Source organism: Xiphophorus maculatus, chromosome 22 (assembly GCF_002775205.1).
Source record: "Xiphophorus maculatus strain JP 163 A chromosome 22, X_maculatus-5.0-male, whole genome shotgun sequence".
NCBI lineage: Eukaryota > Metazoa > Chordata > Actinopteri > Cyprinodontiformes > Poeciliidae > Xiphophorus > Xiphophorus maculatus.
Window position 1 is genome coordinate 29260939 of NC_036464.1, and position 23907 is coordinate 29284845.

At 39.8% G+C, this 23907-nt stretch overlaps 1 protein-coding gene across 1 annotated transcript in view; it reads right to left on the minus strand.

Moving 5' to 3' along the window:
• bean1 (brain expressed associated with NEDD4 1) overlaps positions 1–23907 on the minus strand; it is a 47692-nt gene that overhangs the window by 19322 nt on the left and 4463 nt on the right. The window contains exon 2 of the mRNA XM_023327916.1: positions 14945–15031. Within this exon, the coding sequence (XP_023183684.1) occupies positions 14945–14969 (25 nt within the window). The 5' untranslated portion in view covers positions 14970–15031. The remainder of the gene's footprint in view (positions 1–14944; positions 15032–23907) is intronic.

A 23907-nucleotide genomic window follows, 5' to 3' on the forward strand; every position in this document is an offset into this window, starting at 1 on the left:
CTGTCTCCCCTGGAAGGCACTCTGTGTAATTGTGTTGTCTGTAATGATTTGGTTTCACACAGATTCCTCAGAAAAGTAAAATGTTCTCTCACCCGAATGATTCCCACCAGACATCTTTACTCTCTAATGCACCTCCTTTCCTCACTCTGTTTCTTCAATCCTAACATGGTTTTCTCTTCATCTCTTCTTCACTAAACTTCATCTTCCTCCATACTCCCCAGAGAGAACTCCAATGGAAATGTCTAATCATGTTGTACTCTTTTTCTGCCAGAATCTACAGATATGTTGGAAAATGTAATTTTCCAACATATCTGTATATATATCTATATAGATATAGATATATATATATAGTGTTGTGTTTGAACCCCTTGGCTTTGACATTCCTAAATAAATTCAGTGAGAGTATTTGCTTTCAAATGTTTGCTGTAGTGAATAATCCAACTGTGTGTAATTTAATCCAGTTATTGTGATGCTAATGCAACATCTTTGCAACAAAATATAGAAAGAGTTGCATAACTTCAATTTATGAAATAAAACCTGTGTAATTTGTTAAAATCAGAACATCTTTCTGTTTTTTTCATATAAAAATACAGAAATATTCTCTACATATGATTTAATTGTAATCACAAATCAAGCATTGTAGGTAGTTCCATTAAATTTAGAGTCAACGTGTGCATTCTCTGTGAGTGTTATTGAAATGCACCATTCTTTACTGTGGCCTCTGCTGAAAGTTATAATTTTCTCATATTTATAAGCAAAGTCATACTAACAGGGAGACCACAGTCATTTTGTGAAAAGTGAATTACTCTGGTGAGATACATAATCATTTACTAGATACTCTTCAATTTCAAGTTTATCCAACACTTGGACTGATATACACCTTATTTACTGGAACATTTAGCTGTTAGTCACTACTGTATATACTGCGCACTGTTTATACCTGTGCCTGTATATACATATATTTACAGATTTACAAATGTACATTAATAAAACTTTAATGCAAACAGCAATTGGTTGCTTCGTACTTGTGACATGTGCAATGACAGTAAAGTTGAATTCTATTCTGTTCTAGTTTTAAAAATGTGTCTTAATAAAAATGTACATGTAAAAACATGTGACCATAGCCAGGAGGCTAATTTGTTTTTTTTATTGTGGGACAAAATTAATTGTACAATTAAATTTGTTGCAAAAATCTGTTGTCTACAGAGCAATTCAGAAATGGAATAAAGTTAAAAAAGCATTGAATTCTCATTTATTAAATCCAGGTTTATGTATGTAATTTGATTAATACTGTCCATATTTCATGATAGCGTTATGCTTTGTATTAATAATTTTGTATTTCATCAACTGGACCCTGTGAATATTAGTAACCACTTTGGTGAAAAATTATAAAAAATAAAAGTTTGTAAAAAAAATGTAATGTTAATGAAACATAGTTTGTATATGAATACTTCATTGGAGCCACAGCGTGTCTGTTAAATGATGGTGTATGATAAATTAGCATCTGGTCAGTTTCTCTACTTTTTCACTAAGCTTATGCTTACTACATGTACACATAAATTACAGCAAATAAATTTTTAATTGTTTCACATTAGCATCTACCAGCAGATACTGTATTTATATTTCTTTGCAGCTTTTATGCACAACAATGTTTCTTCTGGCTTCAGACAGATTCATGCCTATGCTTAGTAGCTAATGCTCTAGACAAACATTCTATGGCTTTTTATTTTCTGTTACAGAGACACTCAATTAAAAAGTTTGTTAAAAAATATTGCGCCAATTTTCAAACATCAATCTAGTAGTATTTATTATATTCATTGAACTAAACATGGAGAAACAATTCATTTTTGTGCTCCAGAAATTGGAAGCAGACTTCTGTAAGTCGAAGTCACATGCTGGAGCGGTTCGCAGCCGAGTGTGAAGCGGCCGGGATGGGGATCAGTGCCTCCAAATCCGAGGCCATGGTCTTGAGCCGGAAAAGGGTAGAGTGCCTTCTCCGGGTCAGGGGGGGTGTCCTGCCCCAAGTGGAGGAGTTTAAGTATCTCGGGATCTTGTTCACGAATGGGGGAAGAAGGGAGCGGGAGATCGACAGGCGGATTGGCGCAGCGTCTGCTGTCAAGCGGGCGCTGTACCGGTCCGTCGTGGTGAAGAGAGAGCTGAGCCAAAAAGCGAGGCTCTCGATTTACCGGTCGATCTACGTTCCCACCCTCATCTATGGTCATGAGCTTTGGGTCATGACCGAAAGAACGAGATCTTTCGGATACAAGCGGCCGAAATGGGTTTTCTCCGTAGGGTGGCTGGGCTCTCCCTTAGAGATAGGGTGAGAAGCTCAGTCATCCGGGAGGGACTCAGAGTAGAGCCGCTGCTCCTTCACATCGAGAGGAGCCAGTTGAGGTGGCTTGGGCATCTGGTCAGGATGCCTCCTGGACGCCTCCCTGGTGAGGTGTTCCGGGCACGTCCCACCGGGAGGAGGCCCCGGGGAAGACCCAGGACACGCTGGAGGGACTATGTCTCTCGGCTGGCCTGGGAACGCCTCGGGATTCCCCCGGAAGAGCTAGAAGAAGTGGCCGGGGAGAGGGAAGTCTGGGCCTCCCTTCTGAAGCTGCTACCCCCGCGACCCGACCTCGGATAAGCGGAAGAAGATGGATGGATGGATGGACTTCTGTAAAATTGCACAAATTAAAAAACTGATTTCCTTTACAAAAATACTAAAACTTACAGTTGTTTTTGATTCATAATAATTTGAATATTGATCTATATCTTTGCTGTATATCTGCTTGGTGATTTTGATGATGGCATTTGACAAAATGACGTTTTATGCATCTGTTTTTTTTAAGTGTAATAGTCCATTATTCTGAAGGCAGGACTGTAACGCAGTTTTTAGCCTGACCACTGGGCAGTTGTTTTATGAGCAATATTTTGTTTTCAATGTAAAGCATCTTATGAGTATGTATGAGTATATGTAAAACATACTCATAAGAGCACAATCCACCTTCGAGTACAGTGGTGGTGGTAATGCCACCACCACCATATTATTCTGCCAAATGGCAATAAAATCAAAAGAAGAAGAAATGTAGATCAGCAGAAGTAAATGTTTGGGAGAGAACTAAAACATGCAGGATGCCGGCCCTCGAGGATCCACTTTGGGACCCCTGATCTTAAGAGTGATAAATGTGGTGGGATGGTGTTCCACCCTCCCCACTCTGTGCACCAGGTGCAACCAGAAGCGCATCGTTGATTGGTGGGCGGGGCAGAAGGCTTTATAGTTGAGCAGGCCGCTGCAAGGTGTGTGTGCGCCTTCGTTTCCCCTCTCGGCTGCCTGAGTGACTTGTGTGCTTGATCGGCTCATCTGAGATAGTAAGTGCCATTTATACTGTAATGATTCTGTGTTTTAGTTCTGCTGGGGTTCATGTGGTTATTTGTATTTGCTATAAGTTGCAATGTGATCCTTTTTGTTATATGTAGTGTTATGAGCTTCCCCTGTCTGACTCTGCTGGCTCCCGCTCACATGTGATAGGCCTGTCATGTGGGCGGAGGATCGGTGGAGCGGGAGTACCAGGACCGAAAGTGGGGTGAGTTCAGAGGGGAGTTAGCAGTGAAGCTAACAGTTGTGTTAGAGCCATAAATAGGAAATATTTAAGTTATTTGTATGATGGTTTGTTTTTTATTTTATTATATTTAGTAAGAAGACTGATATTTGTTCAGGCCATTTTTATCATGAAATTTAGATTTATTTTGAAAGGCTTGCTTCCTGTCGGGCCATATGTTGTATTAGAAAAACTATTGACTAGTGATGGGATTTTCGGCTCCTTTTCGAGATGCGGCTCTAATGGCTCTTCTTACTGTGGAGAGCCGGCTCTTTCGGCTCCCAAACGGCTCCCCATATATATTTTTGACATTATTAATTAATTAATAGCTTAAACCTAATTTTGTAATATTTTGTTTCATTATTGACATTGTTAAGCACTTATGATGAGTAAAAATGCCGCATAACAATGCTATAGCAAAACCGATGCGTGTAATGTCCGCATGTGCAGGTTGTTTGTCAGCCTGCACGATAGGAAATGCTGACTTTGCACAGTCTGCACTCTGCCCTGGAGCTTGATGTAGAATGGCTAGAGTTAGTCCACTTTGACGTATACCTATATCGGCTTCGATAGTCCAACTGGCCTGAAGGATTTTCTCTAGCAGGTGCTTTTGTTCTGTAAATAGGGCCATTACCTTATCAGTACCCTGGTAATGGCCTCAACGCATCTCACAGTTGCACAATAGACTTAGACTTCGACTTCGACTTAGACTGACTTTGTTGTCATTTTCAATGCACAGGGTGTATAAAGAACGAAATTTTGTTGCATACGGCTCAGGACAATGTTTGAGGTTCCAATGTATTAGCTGTTTTCAACAGGCGCTTTTGTTCCGTAAATAAGGCCATTACTGGCGCACCCAAGCACAATGAATTCATTATAACCTCCTGAGACCCAGATCTCTTTTGCTTACACTTTTTCCATGTTTTTTTGAGGTGGATCAACACAATTAATTTGGTAAGTTTATTTCTAAACTGTCATTTTATACCCTCTTAGCTTTATTTCAAAGAGAAACATTACTAATTTCTTTTAGAAAAACCTTTGAACATTTCTTGAAACAGATTGTATGTTTTGCAAACTCTATGTACATTTGGCAAAATGACCTGGATAATGCAGCACAACATCATGGATCAGCTGCAAAAGGTCACATCTCTCCAAAAACACTTCATGTATGCTTCAAAACTAAACTGAAGAGCACTACCTACAGGAGACCTGATCTCCTGCAGGTATCATAGATACCCACCCCCAACATGGACTATTCACATTCCCACCTTCTGGCCCGACGGTCAACGACCACATTTACAATTGAAGAAGGGATGCTAATTTGAGCCATCAGAGTCGTCAGGGTGGACTCCGGCCTTTTGGCCCTGTTGAGCCGATATGGGAAGGACTCGAAAACTGTATCATCCTAGTGTTAAAATGAGTCCAAATCTTGCTCCGTTTTCTGTCACTCATTTATTTTCACCTATTCAGTTCTCACACTGACTCCCCTTCTTTCTGTCGTGCTTCTTGACCGCTGAGTGAGTGTCTGTACATAAACACCTGCCGACGAACGCTATACAGCTTGGCCAATTGCCTGCCATTTCCACAAAAAAAGTGGAGATAAACTTTTTTTTTATTGTTTTCCCGCCACATTATTAATTGAAACTATGTGTGATTGGTCAGATATGTGGAGCACACGCTTGACATGAGGGCAGTGGACCGACCGAGGGAAAAAAAACTCTCCGCTCTAGCACTGGCAGAAGAGCAAAACGCGCAAGGAGAGGGAGAAGGAGGGGAGAGACAGCCAGGCACCGCAGGACAAAAAAAAACGATGTGGGGAAAAACTATCGGCTCTGGCACTTGCAGAGCACAAGCACAACGACAGGGAGGCGGAGAGACAGCGATGTACTGTAGAAAAAAATCCGGCTCCCAAATAGGATCCTAAAACGGCTCCCATTGTGGAGCCGGTTCCAATCGTTCACTTCAAAGAGCCGGCTCTTAGAGCCGGATCGTTCGCGACCGACACATCACTACTATTGACGGATTACCAAGACACGCAGCAATACAGTTTTTGACCGTGTAAGCTGTGTATGTTTTGGAAAAGGAAAAAGAGGAATTGTAAAACTTATGTATCGTCATTTGCATTTTTCGCTATTTTTTACAGATAAAGAATTTTTTTGTTAAAATTCACGGTTTGCACGCGTCCTTTACTTCCAGTGTCTAAGGAATGACCAGTGTTGTATAAAGTACTGAAATCTCAGAGTCAAGTAAAAGTACAAGTACCTCTCCAAAATATGACTTTGGTAAAAGTCGAAGTCACTGACTGAAATGTTACTTGAGTTAAAGTCTTAAAGTATCTGAAACTTCTTGTACTTAAGTATGGAAATTACTGTAAAAATGGATGTACTCAAGTAATGTAATGAAAAGTACAAGTAAAAAGTAAAACAAAGCAAATGCAGTTTGAATGACATTTTTTATATTTTGGTAAACTTGTCAAATACACTTAAAATAATGTACCCAACCAAGTGCAGGCAAAATTAAACCTGCTAATAGATATACCTGCAGGCATCATTTAGTTAAGAAAATTAGGTGCTTTACCTATAGCACAAGGTTAACTTAACCTGCTTTACAACTGAACCAGCTTCTTAGTATACCCTCCAGGACAGAAAATACAAAGTTTTTGTAAGCCTTAAGTTTTCCCTTCAAGTAAGGTCAGTGCTGACAATGAGAAAAATAAATAGTACAGAAAATGCGGCCAACATGAAGAAAAAGATCTGTTACGATTACTCTACTTCACAAATCAGTGAATCAGTCAATGCTACAGTCAGTAGGTGGTGCACACAACTGGTCATTATGCAAAAGAAAAAAAGAACTGGGAGGGAAATGCAGCTTATTGGCATCTGTAAACCTGGTTTTAAACTTGCATGCCTTTCCTATATTCGTTAAATTTAGTCTAAATTGCTATCGCTATGGCTTCTGTCCCCCCTTGAACAGAGGAGTCTAGGTAGCCTGCTACAGTCAACATTAGGCCTCAGCTAAATACACCACGTGTGGAACTGAAACAATGCCAAACAAAGTTCATTTATGGTCAAGATTTCACAATACAGTAGTGTCTAGTGACCAAGCTATAGTTACTGAAACAGGAGGATTATAACCATTTCATAAGACGTTACCTCGATGTGTTTCTTCAAGTTGGACGGGGAGTTTTTGTAAGATAGAATTTCCACATCTTCGGGCAGGAATAACATAAACTGCATGCGGTACGACAAATCTTTAACACCCACGAAAGAGTATATTGTGTTTAAATAAGGCCATGGGCTCTCATCACCAGCTGGTGGTTCCCCTGGAGCCGTGTCCGACGTAGTTGCAGTCTGCTGCTGATTGCGAGACTTGCTTTGTGTTTAATGGGAGAAGCGAAACAGGTGTATCCTACTGGTGGTGATGAACCAGCCCAGGCAGGTAGTTCTACCGACTTTGTTCGGTAGCCTGCTTGCTACTTGCTACTTGCTAATCAGTAGGTGGGGTCAAAACACTTTGTTTCTCTCTCTCGCTTTTTTGTAACGAGTAACTAAACCACACATTGAAAATGTATCGGAGTAAAAGTACGCAATTAAGTTCGGAAATATAGTGAAGTAAAAGTGAAAGTCATCAAAAATTTTCATACTCCAGGAAAGTATGAAGTACTCCAAAATATACTTAAGTAAAGTAGTGAAGTATTTTTACTTCGTTACTATACAACACTGGGAATGACAGATATTGGATCTGTTGCCATATCAAGTTGAGTGTGCCCATTTGTTAGAGGCGTGAGCTGCAGCCTCAGAAATAGCAGCTTGTACTTATTTCTAATAAACCCTGTTGGCGTCATTACAATACCATCTGTCCCTAGGACTGTGGTTGGGTTTTGGGTGCTATACCAGCCGTGCATTTCTGCAGCGTTGCTCTGCTGGCGTTAGCGGCTGCAGCTGGATGTTGTTGCAGTGTGCGGCTTCCATCTAATCTTTGCCTGCTGATCAGCTTTCTCCCTAGGTAGGCTGTGTTTCCACTCCTGGGTAAGCTACCTGCTATTTAGATTTTAATTTACTCTACCTGAATCCACAGTTAATGAATTTTCTGTTTTAGGGTCATGATTGTTTTGGAGCTGCAGCGTTGTGGACGCTCAGCTGTCTTGTCTTGCCGGTGTTTGTTTGGGCCGATCTCGACTAAACCTGTTGCTGCTTGGGCAGGTTGAGTGGGCGGGGCATGACTCCTCTGGCCCTGTTGAAAGGCATTTGAAACTGTGAATAAGACTGTCATGACACCGTCATAAACATAACACAACACCTGTCATGAACATGACGTCTTCATGAATATTTATGAACAAATTTATGTCAGATCATGATTTCTTGGTTAATGTCAAGTTGTCATAACAAAGACAGTTTGAATAATGTCAACTTTGTATTAAAAGTGTCATGATTTACCGAATGACACTTTATGACAACAGTCATAAATATTCATGTAGACTTACTCATGTTCATGACAGGTGTTATGTCATGTTTATGACTGTGTCATGACAGTCTTATTCACAACCCATCAAATAAAGTGTTACCTTGATATCATATTGGAAGTGAAAAAGTTGTATGGTGATGGCCCTCATCTAAAATCACCCATTCATCCATCGTCTACATCTGTTTATTCCTGCATTGTTCAAAGTGCTGTCACTGGGCGAGGTTCACCCAGCTCAAGCCACAAATCATATCAGGCTCATAAACAAAATATAATATTTCTCAGTTTGTAAAATCGACGTGAAGACGTCAATATGCTAAAATGCTTCCTTCATAGGAGATTAAATAAACCATGAAACACTTTATCTGCCCAAAACCAATAAATGATTTATTAGTAAACACACTAATATACTTCCATGAATAATTGAATCAATAAACGAGATATAAACAAACCCTGAAAGGAATTTAGATCAAATATCCAGATTCTCCATCTAAAGTATTTATCAAAGAAAGATTAGCTCAAGGTTCTCATGCATGATTTGGATTTCTTAATGCCTGACTCAAGTCTGAGAGAAGAGTGTGTGAGAAGAGTGTGTGAATCTAATCCTCACACACAAGGCCTTAGAGGTGCAACATGGAGAAGAACGCAGCGTGTTTTTGGAAACGATTAAAAAAATGTGCACCCATATGACAAGATGCATTATCATAGAAAATGGTGTTGTATATGCCAGGCCAATTGGCTGTACCAGCAAACCTCCTTGTTTTGCCAATCCAGACCCTGAATTTTCCCTGTGAATAAGCTCATTTTAAAGAATGCCAGTTTGAGTGGAGAGCTTATGAGCATAAGCCATTAAACTTTTCAAACACACTATGTGATAAGTAATTGTGTTTAGCACTATCTTGTTTCCTGCTGGGCAGTAACAGTTTTCATTAAAACATATTTACTTCCTACTACTGCTGCTTCTTTTGGTCTCAGTAATAAAGTTTTGGAGCATGTGGATTTATCATATTTTACAAACGCTAAGAAAACCTCTCCCAAGCATAGTGTTCTGTGAATTCAGACACAGACACCTGTGTCTGTGTCTTTGTCGGGTCCTGGTCTCATTTGGTTTCTAATCTGTCGTCTGTGTACCCAGTCCGCCGTCTCGTCCGTTGTGTAAACGGTTGCTACCGGCGTCGAGCCCTGGTTTCCGCTCGGCCGTGCTGCCCGTTGTTTGGACCATGTTGGACTGTGTTATGCTGGACATTCATTATTAAAATCATTTATTTATCGCATCCTTGGTCTACAGCGTCTGCCTTACCACCTCTACACCGCACTTCTTGACAAAATGAGGTTGAATGTGGGTCACAGAACATCCCAGCGTGTGTGAATATGGGTCAGAATACATCATAGTTGGGCTTAATCTCCCTTCCTCTCTCCCAAGTGGGATACCGGGGAGAGAGACAGATTATCACACCCTGCTGGCCCATATTCTTGCCTTCCTCCTGTTTAATCATTTGCCCGTTTTCAATGTATTCATCTCCCAAGGCCCACAGCTTTTGTTGTGATCACTTCTTCTGACTGTTTATCTCCACAACTAACTGCTTTCACTCCAACAAACCTGTTTTTGAGGACAACCTGAGCTGTGTTTCCACCATAAATGCACACAGAACATTGTCAATAATCTGCTCATGTTGAAAACACACAATCACAATCAGTGTTACCATTAAATAGGACATTTAATTAAAATCACATGTGAATAAGTTTGTTCACATAACTTAAAAAAAAACGGCATTATCCTTCAACTATCTGGTTTTCGCCAGTAGTAACAAAAGGCTGGGATTCATGTGATGCAAAAAAGGTGTTTCTATCGAAGTTTTGCAAAATGAACAAATTTTTATATGCCCAAAAAAAACACCTCATCCTAGCACCAAAGCTCTTTATTACAAAACAAGTTTTTTTTCTAAACTGTTTTTTTTTCATGAAGCAAATACTTTTAAATATTAAATTGTGCAATTATATGGTCAATGGAAACAGCTACTGTTGAATTCCAGGATTAAAATTTGTGTATACTTGTGTATATTTACTAACTGGTTGTGTTTTTATGAATGTATAATTATTGCCATTGTCTATGTCTATAGTTTCTGTGTCTCATGACAAAACAGAAATAAATGCCACAGCCATATCCTATCTCATTACCTTCTATGATGTTTTTGTGAACTCCTGACAAAGAATTTTACTTTGTTTTTGTATGTTTGCCAGAAAAGCAGATGAGAAATGTCTTTGTGATGGGAATTATTCCTATGAGCAGGTGCAGAAGGCCTTGGAGATTTCCAAGATGTCCTGTGGTCTGGTTGTGTCAATGCTTGGAGAACAGAAAGAAAATCTGTTTAAATAATTGCTGATAAATCATAGTTTGATATATCTATAAAGTCTTTATTCTCTTCATGAAAACAAAAAGGCAACAACAATCAACAGAATTAAGATTTTTTAAAATGGGTCTATCAAACTGGGACTGCAGTAAAACACTGATTAATTTGACTTTTAATGTAATGAGGAGAAACAAAAATGGATATTTTCAGTTTTTCATCTATCATCTTGCCTTTGTTTATAATTTTGCCCATAGATCTGCATAACTTTCCATACTTTGGGACAACAATTGATATTTCCAATTAATTCTAAAATCATTATAGAACTACACCATATTTAAGCTAGCATTCAGCTTCTATGCACCAGAAACCTGGAACAAACTTCCAGAAAACTAAAACCACCAAAACACTGACTTCCTTTAATTCCAGGATAAAAACCCATCTGGTTAGAGTTGCTTTTGAAACATTACTAATGCAAAATTGATCAGTAATCTTATGTGTAACAATGATTTTAACGACAGCACTTGACAAAATGTAAAATCTGTCATTGATTATCACAGCTGTTGACTCAATGATGTGTTTATGATGTTTGCTTTTTAAATTTTCACAATGAACTGAACTGCCGAGTTGCTGAAATGTGCTATGCAAACAAAAGTAATTGATTCATTGATTAATTGATTTTGCCCTTGAATTACTTTTTTCATTGTAATATTGTGACTTTTTCTAAATTTGAAAAAAAGTTAAATAAAATTCTTAGTCGTACAGGACGGGTGACATATATTGAACATGAAAGTGTTGCATTATCTCTGTGTTCCTAACAGTTCAAACAGAAAGCAGCTGTTGAGAGGAAGAGTCAGAAAGTAATGTGAATAGTAGATCAGACAGTGGGAAGAGAACAAGTAAAAAGTCTTTAAGGGAGCCTGGAGAGACATTAAAAAGGCAGCAAAGTCCACTAGATAAGTAGCAGAAGTGATATGCACGACAAAGTAAGGGGAAGGTCATTTACATGAAAGACAACCATATCATGAAAATACGACATCCATCCATCCATACATACAGTACATACATCAAAATTTAATCGGTGGGGTGATTTATGACCCTAATCATTAATTGCTTTTAATTTCCAGTGTCCGTATATGCCCCCCTTAAATAAACATTCCATTCCATAAAATAAACATTCCATCCCCCTAAGTAAACATTCCTTTGACATCTGTTAATCCGATCATTGCAACACCTTGTTTTCGGTAAACTCCTTCTGACCTCTGAGTTTTAAAAAGAATACAATTAATGTTGAAAAAACATTAAGTGATAATCACTAACCAGAATAATAAATAATATACAATATAGTGGAGTTGGGCACATTCCAACTCCAAGGAGCAGTTGGGCACATTGAAAGACATTAAAGCTACCATGGTGGTCAAACCTGAGATGCCGCTCAAATTTTGTAAACACCGCCCTCTTCCATTCGCGATGAAGAAAAAGGTAGAAAAAGAACTTGAAAGACTGTAAAAGTGTAACATTATTACACCTGTGAGACACAGATAATGCCGGTGCTAAAGAGGGACACTTCTATTTGCTTATGTGGGGATTACAAAGTGTCATTGAACCAAGCCCTTGAAGCCCATACCATGTTTGGAGGAACTACTAACAACACGTAGGGGGGGAAAGTACTTCTCAAAGATAGATCTGGTAGCAGCCTATCAACAAGTACTGTTGAATGAGGATTCCAAGAAGTACACAACTATCAATACTCATAAAGGACTGTTCGTTAACAACAGGCTTCCTTTTGGAATCGGCACAGCTCCATTGGTTTTTCAGTGCATTATGGAAAACATAATGAAAGGGTTACCAGTGGTGGTCTACCTGGATGACTTGCTCATCGCTGGATGCTCAAAAGCAGAACATCTGAGCAACCTGGAGAAGGTCCTGCAATGCCTTCAGAAAAATGGCCTGCGAGTAAAACATTCCAAGTGTGAGTTTAACAAGCCACAAATTGAATATCTGGGACACGTCCTGGATGAACATGGAGTCCACCCTTCAGAAGAAAAGGTGAGGGTAATACAGGATGCTCCTGCTCCTACTAATGTGAAAGAACTTCAAGCATTCCTGGAACTTGTTAACTATTATGGGAGATTTGTGCCAATGTAAAACACGGCAGTAGCTCCAATTTACAAGTTACTGAAAGACAGTTTGACTTGGAGATGGACTGAACCAGAGCAGGCAGCATTTGATAGGTGCAAAGCTCTGCTGACAAGTGATAGTGTGCTAGTGCACTATGACTCCAACCTACCACTTACCTTAGTGTGTGATGCTTCTGCATCTGTGATGCCAAGTGGGGAGGACACCATATGGCATCGGTGAAGTTGTACACCGATGCCACTTGGCATTGTGTGCCAAATGGGGAACGTTTCCTGAACGCTGTTCCAAGCAGGAAAAAGTACTCTCAAATAGAAAAAGAGGCTCTTGGACTGATTTATCGAGTAAAAAAGTTTCCCCAGTACCTATGGGGCAGGCATTTCACCTTAGCAACAGACCATCATCCCCCACAGCAGATCCTGATGAACATGTTTCAGAGTTCGGTTATAAAACAATTTAGAAAGCTTTAAATATCTAACAGAGTCCCGTTCAATCTTAGGCTTTTCAGATTTTTGTGATTTCAAGATCACAGAATTCACTCAAAATCAACAGATACCTGTATTTTTTCACAGCAATGCAAAATTGTGAGTTTTATAACTCACAATTAAATTTTCTTACTACAATGGTCAATAACATTGGGCTTAAGTGACTGCTAAAGCTCACCTGCAGGTGGCAGTATTTCTTACTCTTGGCCATTGCTTTCCTACACAATTTATCTTGATTCTCTTTTCCCTTCACTGTGGCGTCTGAGATTTCTCCCATGGAAATGGAGCGTCTCCGGTAGATTTTCCAACAGGCCAATCAGCGAACAGAAGAAGAAGTTGTGAATGAAGGAGGAGATGTTCTGCAGCATTATAGTCTGTCTGCCTGCCAGCGGAGGAAGTGAACAAAGCAGTTTACACACAATTTCTGCTAAGTTTTGTAGCATCAAGCTTGTGCATTACATACGGCAAACATGACTGGGTACAATTTTAAACCTCAACAGAGACAACACTTCCAGGAAGCAATTGTTTCTGAGAGTAGCTGAGAGTCCAGACTCTCTGTACAAAGCGATAGAGATATCTGTTAGATATAGAAAGCTTTCTACAGTGTTGATTTTTACCAGACTAGCTCACTGCTGCGTTAGCCTTATATGATGCCAAGTTTTAGTTTGTGATCAAGATGGCAAGTAACAAAAAATTAAGCTGTTTCAGCTCATTAAAGAACAGAAACGTTAGTGTGTCCAATCAATCTGTTTTCTCATCTTTCTCATGTAGATTTTGGGAAGTGGTTTAATGAGGAAAAAAATTCAGAAAAATTCCTTGCTAATATTTCTAAAGTACACCACTTTCTAAAGTACACCACTTTGATTACAAAAAGATCAAATTTTGATTGCAAAAGAAAAAAATACAAAAACAACCATAAAATCGATTGACTTTTGGAAGAGAAACATGGTGGTGGTAGCATCATATCATAAAATGTTTTTCATCAGCAGGGACAGGAGAGATGTTGATGGCAAAATGCTGTAAAAATACTCTAGCTCATAAGAGCTAGAGTATTTTACAAAGAATGCACAAAGTAATACACGGTTGAAACATTGTGGATTCTTTTTTGTTAAAAAGCAAAACAGGGCGTGCTGTGGTGGCGTAGGGGTTAGCGCGACCCATATTTGGAGGCCTTGAGTCCTCGACGCGGCCGTTGCTGGGTTAGGGTTGACGATATTTGCCGCATGTCTTCCCTCCTCTCCTTCCCCATTCCTGTCAGCCTACTTTCGTAAAAGGGACACTAGAGCCCACAAAAAGACCCCCTGGAGGGGTAAAAAAAAAAGCAAAACAGAAAATAAAGGGTATTATTTTCCTTCTAATTATTCATCATAAATTTCTGTTTTTTGTTGGTCTCACACATAAAATCCTCATGACATAAAGTGAAGCTTGTCGTTTTAATGTGACATAAAAAAAATCTAGCTAAATACTGTACTTTGCAGGGTTTTATATATTATTGTTCATATTTTTATGCTTGTGTACTGGATAAGGCAATCTGTGTTTGTCCTTTTTTTCTTTACTTTAATTTTATTTCTAGTTTTAACACAATAAAAATCTTCATTTATTTTCTGATTTGACCTTTTTAAAGCTGGTGCTTGGAAAGATCCAAAGCTACTTTGTTTTATCCCGTTAGGATCTGCTACATTTTCTATCAAACTGCTTTAAAATGCGACCCTTTGCTGTCTCCTCTTCTTTCTATTTCCCAGACGAGGCTGTCTGTCACCTTCCTCCTCCAACATTAAATGAATCACAGTATATGTGTGTTTTTTCCTGGAAAAAACACACATATACACTCCTCTCAGTATCCGAAGTGGAAATCATACTTCCTGTAACTTCAGGGGACAAACTAACAAAAACAAACAAAAAAAACCCTGAGAAATGTATGCCTTACCTGAGCAGATCAATTTTATCAGCATGAACCCCTTCACTGTGTTTCCATTTGCTGCATCTCAACAGGCAGGAGCCAACTTGAGCGGGGCTGCAGTGGGGATAGAAAGAAAAAAAGGGAAGGAAATCAGAAGCACATTGGGAGCAAAACAAAGAAAATTGAGTGTAGGCCGAGTCAGCACCCCAAGACAACAAACAGCAGCTGGATGGACAGCGAATGAGAAAAATGAATGAAAGTGAGAGATGAGAAGCCGTGCTGTCTGACACAGAGGGAGGGAAGCTGCAGAAACTGATGCCAGTCACAACATCCAAGCCAAGCTGTTTATAAAGCCCCAGGTGTGTGTGTCCAGGTGTGTGACAGAGACAGTCCAGTGGCCGCCTACATCCTCTCTGTATGTGTGTCTGTGTGTGTTCATTGCTCTTTCCAGAACATGGCCAAAGGGTTGAAATGTTCCGATCGATGGCTCAAACACATTCGCACATCTGATGCTGTTTTACTACTGAGGAGCAACGCTTCAGGTTATTAATGTTACAAGTAAAAAATGATTACTTTTTATATAAAATCTCAAAGTACTATTATAGATTTGAAACTAATGATATCCACGTAGGCTTTTTTTGTCTCTGTGTTAAGCAGGATATTTAAGGTTTTTTTCTTCCAAGCTCAGTTTATTTCTTCCTTTTTGTTGACTCATCTTTTCTTTACCCTTTGGATAAACGAAATTACGTGTTGCCACATTTAAACTAATACATGTAGATATAGGCTTCATCATCTTCGATTTTTTTGGTAACGATGTATAAAGAAAAGACAACATAAACTGCTGTTGGGTAATCACACTAGAAATATATATATTTTAAATCTAGTGTTTACTTTGAGAACATTTATTTTATGCGTAAAAAAAATCTGTTAAGAAATATCATAGACTTTTTACAAAGATTGCCAGAGCTACACCGTGTTGACTCCAGTCCTGGTATTGTGACCGTTCGGGACCACAGCCGCCCACAAACAGATCAAATCTGCTAACTCTTTTAACCTCCTTGAGGAATGCTTGCAGCTGCATATTTTAACATTTTAAACCCCTTGACATGCATTAAGACGCACAGTGGGAACCATCTTAGTGGTATGCAGAAGCTAGCATCCAGTCTTCCTCATCTCCACCCTTGAAAGTAGCAGCCAATCAGAGCAAAGAAAAATGGATGTTTTGCAAAAGCCTTTCAATAGCTGTAAGCATTGAACCTACTTTAGCTTCCCAAGCTCAATTTTCTTTTGAATTTATTAGCTATGCTCAATGACAAAAATCTGTGAAAAGGCGGGCTTTCCGTAAATAAACTGGAATCACATTCCACAGAAAAATCCAGGAACAGGTGAAAGAAATGAAACTGATATCCAATTTTTGTTATGGAGAGTCATAGTGAAACACAGTCATTGTGTTCCAATTGTGAACTAAATCTGTTGGCTGCACTTCAACACTCAGCCAACAGTCCTGAACGCCACAGCGCTTAACAGGGCAGAAAAAAGTAATAATGGGAAAAATCCTCCCCGCTGTAACAGGACACTCCCATCGTTGACATGTCTCATTTCTGAGTAGTCAATCATTTCACACTAATATTTCTTTAAGATCAAATAAGTACATCCAACATAGACACATCTTAAGACAACTTGTTCCCTTTTAATTAAATTTTTAGCCTATCATACAGTACAATTTTTCCACATCGCTCATGCTGTGGAGAGTTTATACTCTCCACAGCAAAGTTGTTAAGCAGTTTTCCATTTCTGTGACTCCTTCATCTTTTAACATCCTGTCCTCCCACTAAACTCCAGTCAGACTTTAGCACATATTTCATGCATTAAAAGGCTTTTCTTTGCTTTACACAGCTCTTTTGCTTCTTCTCACTCCTTGTAACTTCTAATATTAAAACCTCAGTCAGCTTAGAGATCTTCTTCATCGTCGTCATTTGTGTCCACAGCTCAGGAATGTGACGCAGGATTTTTACAGGCTTGAGCTGCACAAACACGTTCCCCGTTGACAAAGACAACTTGTCAACTTAGTCACTGTTGAGTCAATGCAAGATGATATCACACACTGTGAAAAATTATAAAGAGGATTATAATATACCCACTCACTCTCATAGGATATTCTGTGTGTGTGTGGGGACCATGTACCTGGTGGGGACCATTTTCCTGACACATATTTCATTGTGGGTACTCACCGAACCCTGGGCCCCATAAGGGGAAGTGCTGTTTAAGGGTTAGGGGTCAGGTGTCAGACTAAGGGGTGAATTGAGTTTTGGTTACAGTTAGGCTATAGAAATGAATGGAAGTCAATGGAAAGTCCTCACAAAGATAGCGTGGTAAACAAGTGTGGGGGTGTACCTGTGTGTGTATTTATAACTCAAAACTACAATCCATTTGGCACCTTTAACCATCCCAGCCTCAAAGGCACTCAGCTGAACCATCTTCCCTTTCTGCCCTGCTCTACTTCACACACACACACACACCCCTGCACACGCACGGGTGCACCCCCACACACACACACTTGTCCAGTGGGATGTTGTCACCCCAGTTCTCTTACAGCTCAGTGTTTGTGTATCATTGTAAGAGGCAGAACAGAACAGGCAGGATCAGTGTAATCGCTGTACCTCTCAAAGAAAAGCTGGAAGAAACAGTCAGGCAAAGCATAAGAAATACATTCACTTAAGTGGTAAATGAACTATGAGCCTTCTATTTACAGGAAACTGATTATGTGCTATTTGCAGTTTGTTTTGTTTTACACTTTTTCGTGTTCTTTAAGTGATTAAAGCTGGACCATTTTAGAAGAAATTTGTAGTACCTTATTCTTGCCTTTAGGTTTACTTGATAGATTAAAATTCTAAAAAGTCTGATCTGCTCAGTAAGAAACAAAAACTTGGAATTTTATTAAACTGTCTGCAATGGAGATTCTCACTTTTTGAATGAACACAAAGTAATGTTGAGCCCCAGAATCACCTTTTTCTCTCATGTAAGCAGGAAAATACAAACAAGAAATGAAACAAATGTCTGTGTGGGAAGCAAAACAAATTGATTACATTTTGACCCTCTGAAGCTCTTAAAGTAATAAAACGTAGTGCAAGCTGATAAGTTCTTTGGGAAAAAAACAGAAATCAGTCGACCAAGGTGGTTTTTGCAAAATATAAGACAGAAGTTATGTGTCTTGTTCAAACATTTATAGTGATGGAAGGTCTGTTGGATTGATACAGTAATAAGGAGAAAACTCCAGAGCTCTACTAGCAACGAGCAATTCTCAGCAGCAACATGAGGTCAAGCTAAATATGTTGCAATGCTTCATTTAGGTTTTCCCATGGAGCGTATAGGATTTCAAAATGGCTTCAATCTGTTGGGTGACCCTGACCCAAGACAGGATTATCTACCATTAAACTTTGGTCCCTGTACCACTGGTGGCCTGCAGGCGCCCCCTAGTGGTCTGCAAGGTACTGCGGACCCCACCCCACTTCTGGAGTGCGGAGTGGGAAGAGCTCTAAAATCCAATTTAGAGATTAGCAGACAGTAGTGGAACACACAAAGACCCACAAAAATTACTAATGCTTTTTTTGGGGGGACTGGTGAATCCATTAAACAATCTCCCCATCAGTTCAACACGAGTTACGTAGATGATGTTACCATTATAAAATAACTTGCATTGGCAAAGCTCAATGTCATTTTTACAGGTGGCGGAGGATTGTTGTCAGCAACTGCTGAAAGTAACTGAAAAAGTAACTTATATCAATCAATCAATCAAATTTTATTTGTATAGCACATTTCAGCAGCAAGGCATTTCAAAGTGCTTTACATCATTACAAACACAGAAACACAATGCAATATAGAATCAACAATCAAAACACAACATTAAGTAAAGTTAAATCAATAAATTGGTAATTGATTACGTTTCAAATACAATCCTAAACAGGTGGGTTTTTAGTCGAGATTAAAAGGAAGTCAGTGTTTCAGCTGTTTTACAGTTTTCTGGAATTTTGTTCCAAATTTGTGGTGCATAGATGCTGAATGCTGCTTCTCCTCGTTTGGTTCTGGTTCTGGGGATGCAGAGTAGACCAGAAACGGAAGACCTGAGAGGTCTAGAAGGTTGATACAACAACAGCAGATCTTTAATGTATTGTGGTGCTGTGCCGTTCAGTGATTTGTAAACTAACAACAGTATTTATTCTCTGAACTACAGGGAGCCAGTGTAGGGACTTTAAAACTGGTGTTATGTGCTCTATCTTCCTGGTTTTAGTGAGAACGCGAGCAGCAGCATTCTGGATCAGCTGCAGCTGTTTGATTGATTTGTTGGACAGATCTGTGAAGACGCTGTTGCAGTAATCAATGCGACTGAAGATGAACGCATGGATGATTTTCTCTAGATCTGGCTGAGACATTAGTCCTTTAATCCTGGAAATGTTCTTCAGGTGATAGAAGGCCGACTTTGTAACTGTCTTTATGTGGCTCTGGAGGTTGAGGTCAGAGTCCATCACTACTCCCAGGTTTTGGGCCTGATTGCTGGTTTTTAGTTGTAATAACTGAGCTGTGTGTCATCTGCATAGTTATGGTAGCTATTATTATTTCCTGTTATAACCTGAGCTAGTGAGAGCATATACATATTGAATAAGAGGGGTCCTAGGACTGAACCTTGGAGTACCCCACATGTGACCTTTGACCTCTTTGATGAGAAGTTTCCAATTGAAACAAAGAAATCCCTGTTTTTTATGTAGGATTCAAACCAGTTAAGCACTGGACCAGAGAGTCTGACCCAACTCTCCAGTCGATTCAGTAATATGTCATGGTCAACAGTGTCAAAAGTTGCACTGAGGTCCAACAGAACCAGCACTGTGGTTCTCCCACAGTCTGTATTTATATGGATGTCATTGAACACTTTTACGAGGGCGGTCTCTGTGCTGTGGTGAGCACGAAAACCAGACTGGAAGGAGTCAAAGAGGTTGGTTATTATTAGGAAGCTTTTCAACTGTTCAAACAGCTTTTTCAATAACTTTGCTGATGAATGGGAGTTTTGAGATCAGCCTGTAATTCTACAGTAGTGATTTGTCCAGATTGTTCTTTTTTATCAGTGGTTTGATTACTGCTGTTTTCAGAGCCTGGGGGAAAACGCCTGATGAGAGCCATGAGTTACTATTTGGATCAGATCAGTAGCAACGACAGGCAGGACTTTCTTAAAGAAATGTTCTAGAGTTATAGATCTATTACATCCAGACAGCAGGAACTTGAGCTTAGTTGACTTATAATTTCCTGTAGGGTTTTATAATTAAGTAGTTGAAATTGGGTCATTTTTCCTGTATTTGTTTTGTTTAGCCACAGCATTGGTACTGACTTTATAGTGGATGTGCAGATTATTCCTCTGATTTTTTAAATTTTCTTTGAAAAGAAGCTGGAAAACTGGTTGCAGGCGGCAATACAATGGAATTCAGGCAGTAACGTCACAGGAGGGTTTGTGATTCTGTCAACTGTTGCAAATAAAGCTTGAGCATTGTTAATGTTTTTGTTTATGACATCTGCAAAGAAAGCCTCTCTTGCATGTTTTAGTGTTAAGTGATAGTTACATAGTCTTTCTTTATAGATGTCACACTGAACGTGGAGTTGAGTTTTACGCCATTTTCGTTCTGCCCTACGGCAGAGTTGTCTTGCAGATCTAACTGCTTGTGCATTTCTCCATGGAGATTTCTTCCTACCAGACACAACCTTCATTTTAATTGGGGCAACGGAATCAATGATATCTGAAACTTTAGACTGAAAATCATTTGCCAACTTATCTATGTCATTACAGCTTAAGGGTGAGGAAGAAGAGTAGATTTGATTAAATGTTTCTGCTGTGTTTTCTGTGAGAGAACGTTTTGTGATGGCTGCTGTTTGTATAAGTGGGTTAAAAGACAAAGAACTTTCAAAGATAACAGCAAAGTGATTCTAGTCAGACATCCTTGAGCCTGTTCTTCTGAAGCGATGATCACGTTGCTGTCCTTGTTGATAAAATGAAAAAGATTTGCAGTGAGTAGCTTTGTCCCATGTTTATTAAGACTGCGTCCGCCTCTTCCAAAAAGGTGAAAGCGCTGCCAATAGATCCAGAGGTTATCGATGAAGGTCACTGAGCTGGCAGAGCAGGTTTTAATCAGCCATTTGTTTATCATGTCCAGCCTGGAGTGTTTTTCGTCTCCCCATTGAGGTGATGGAATTGGACCACTGAGAAATAACTTAATTTTTAATTTTCCCATAGTGTTCAGTAGAATATTAAAGTCCTTTTTCAGAATCTCAGATTTCTGCTTTGCCAGATCGTTGGCTCCAACATGCACAACTAAAGACTCAATATCTGGCTGATCAGTGGTTAGAGAGAGAACTTTGCATGTTAAATCAGATACAGTGTCACCAGGAATAGAAATCACTCTTGTTTTCTTGGGATTGAAAACGTGACTGATTCCATTTAATGCCTCATCTCCAACAATAAGCACTTTCATTTTCCTGGTGGTCGCTTTGTCCTTTAGGACTTTGGGGGGTATATGTGTTGGTCTTGCCTCATTGTTGATGTTTGAAGGCGAGGTTTCACTCAGAGGCTCAGGCTGAAGTACAGAAAATCTGGTTTTCAGTGGGATTCCCACAGAGTCAGAATGTTTTGAGGCTCGTTCTAGTTGCTTTGTCCTTGGGAGCGGGGTTGGTGGAACCGTTTTGGTTGCAGCTGCTTGTTTATTTTTCTTTGGTGGAGCAGGTGTTGAAGTTGAAGGTGGGTTTCGGCTCAGAGCCGGCCACGCTGATTCGTCCAGGTGAGGGGTTCTCCCTGTCAGTCGCCTCATCAGATCTGTAGTGTGAGACTTTTGTTTCAGCTTGGCACCCAGAGCGTTCCAGGGTGAGCTGCTTGATGCAGGGCGTATGAGCTCTCCATTGAATTGAGAAAGAGTTGTCTCATTTCCACTGGTAGCGTTGATCTCAAAGTTCACCTCCAGCAGTTTAATCTTCATTTCTATAGACTGAAGTCGTTGTATAATTCTGCTAATGTCCCTGGGGTTGGCCGGAGCCATTTTGCCCTGGTTCAAAGGCAAAGTTATCAGTAAGGACGAGAGAGAGCAGGATAAGCTGTTCCTCCTTCAGCTGCCACAGAGAAGATAAAAAGTTTTAATCTAACTTAGCTACTTTCCAAATCAAGTAATCAGCAATCTAAGTTGCTTTTTCAAAGTAACCATGCCATCACTGCAACCAGCACAGTTCAGCTCTAATTAAAGCATTTTAAAATAAGTTTGTTGATCAAATAACTTCATCTTGGAAAAAGTTTTCAATAACTTTTGAAATAACAACATATGTGATCTTTACAAGAATAACTGAATTAATTCACATCCAGTTATATAGAATTGCAATTACAATTTAAAAAACTATTCCACTTTAGATGTTCAGCTGCATAGTTCACATTCAGACAATTTCAAATAACAATGGCAATGAAAACCGGAAGGAATTGAGAGACAGTGGCAGTTAGAGAAAGAAAAACTGAAGAAATGGGGTTTTGAGTGAAGCCATTGCGCCGCTCCATCATTCCTTCAACTCTCTTCTTGGTATTCTCTCTTTCCGAGGACACTCTCTCCCTCCTCTCATCCATCTCGGCCTCGCTCTCTCTGACAGATAATTAGGCCCACACAGCCCCATCATCCATTCAAGCTGTCAGTCCAGAGCGCAGCACAGATCTCAGGGTGGCTCTCCATTTGAAAAGTCCAGGTTCAGTTTTCCTAACGGCTGGATTAAAAGGTTAAACCCCACAGTTAGACGATCACAGCTCTAGTCCTTGTGGAACAGGACTATCAATAATTCACACAATTCCTGTATGCTACACCAACCATTTCTTAGGATGATAGTCACTGAAATCTTTCCAGGTGGAAACTATGATAATAAGGTTAATGTGCACTGGATGAGTGGAGAACAAAGGGGTTGTGTAACCTAAAGAAATAATGTACTGGAGCACCTGAAAGTCATACATAGAAAATTCAGGAAGAGAAATCCAGAAAAGACCTAAAGTACCAGTACATGAGAGGAACATCTTCATGTTGAGCTGCCAATCAATCAGTGTCTAAGGGTGTTGTCACAACTGATAGTCCAGTAGATTCGGTTCAAATGGAGAACAAAATTCCAACATTTGTTACATTTTCAGCTGTTATGGTTCTCTTCCTTCTGCACTGCATCAAACCAAACAAACCCTTTGAGAAACATCTCCACCACCTGTGGTGGCGCTGCACCAAGAACCAGCTGACTCAAAAACTACCAAAGAAAACATGAGCGCAACTGCCTTCTTCACAAAATATAAACAAAAATGAAGTAGCGTCAGATTTGAGCAGCTATAGGATTTCTCTTTTGTGTCTAGTAAAAGACCATGAGCCATTTACAGTATCTCATCATTGCTAAGCTCACAAGTTTGTTTTGGTTGTATTGACCCAGAATGACCTGAGCTGTAGTCCGCTTCCTGCTTTTGGAGCAGTCTCCGGTGTGCTTGCATATGTATATACATATGCATTTGGATGGCACCAGTGTTCACTTCAACCGAACTGAGACTGACTTTTGTAGGCGGACCAGAGTTTGTTTTATTTGTCTACATAGGTTTGCCCAACCCATGTAGCCAGATTACCCTCTTCTGAACTCGAGTGGTGTTCTGTTTTTGGACTTCTGTGCTCATCATGGATTGTCCATAGCGAACACCATGTTCAAGCATAAGGGTATCCATATGTGCACTTGGCACCAGGACACCCTAGGCCTCAGTTTGATGATTGACTTTGTCATTGTTTCATCAGATCTGCAACCACATGTCACAAATCTGAACAGAAGTGCAGAGCTGTTGGCTCCTGTAGTGGGGCAGGACCTGGCAGGCCCAAACATGTTGTGAACGTCTGGCAGAGTCTCCTGTGAGACGGAGCTTTAACTTCCACCTCTGCGGAAACTTTGAACACATTCTGGGGGAGATG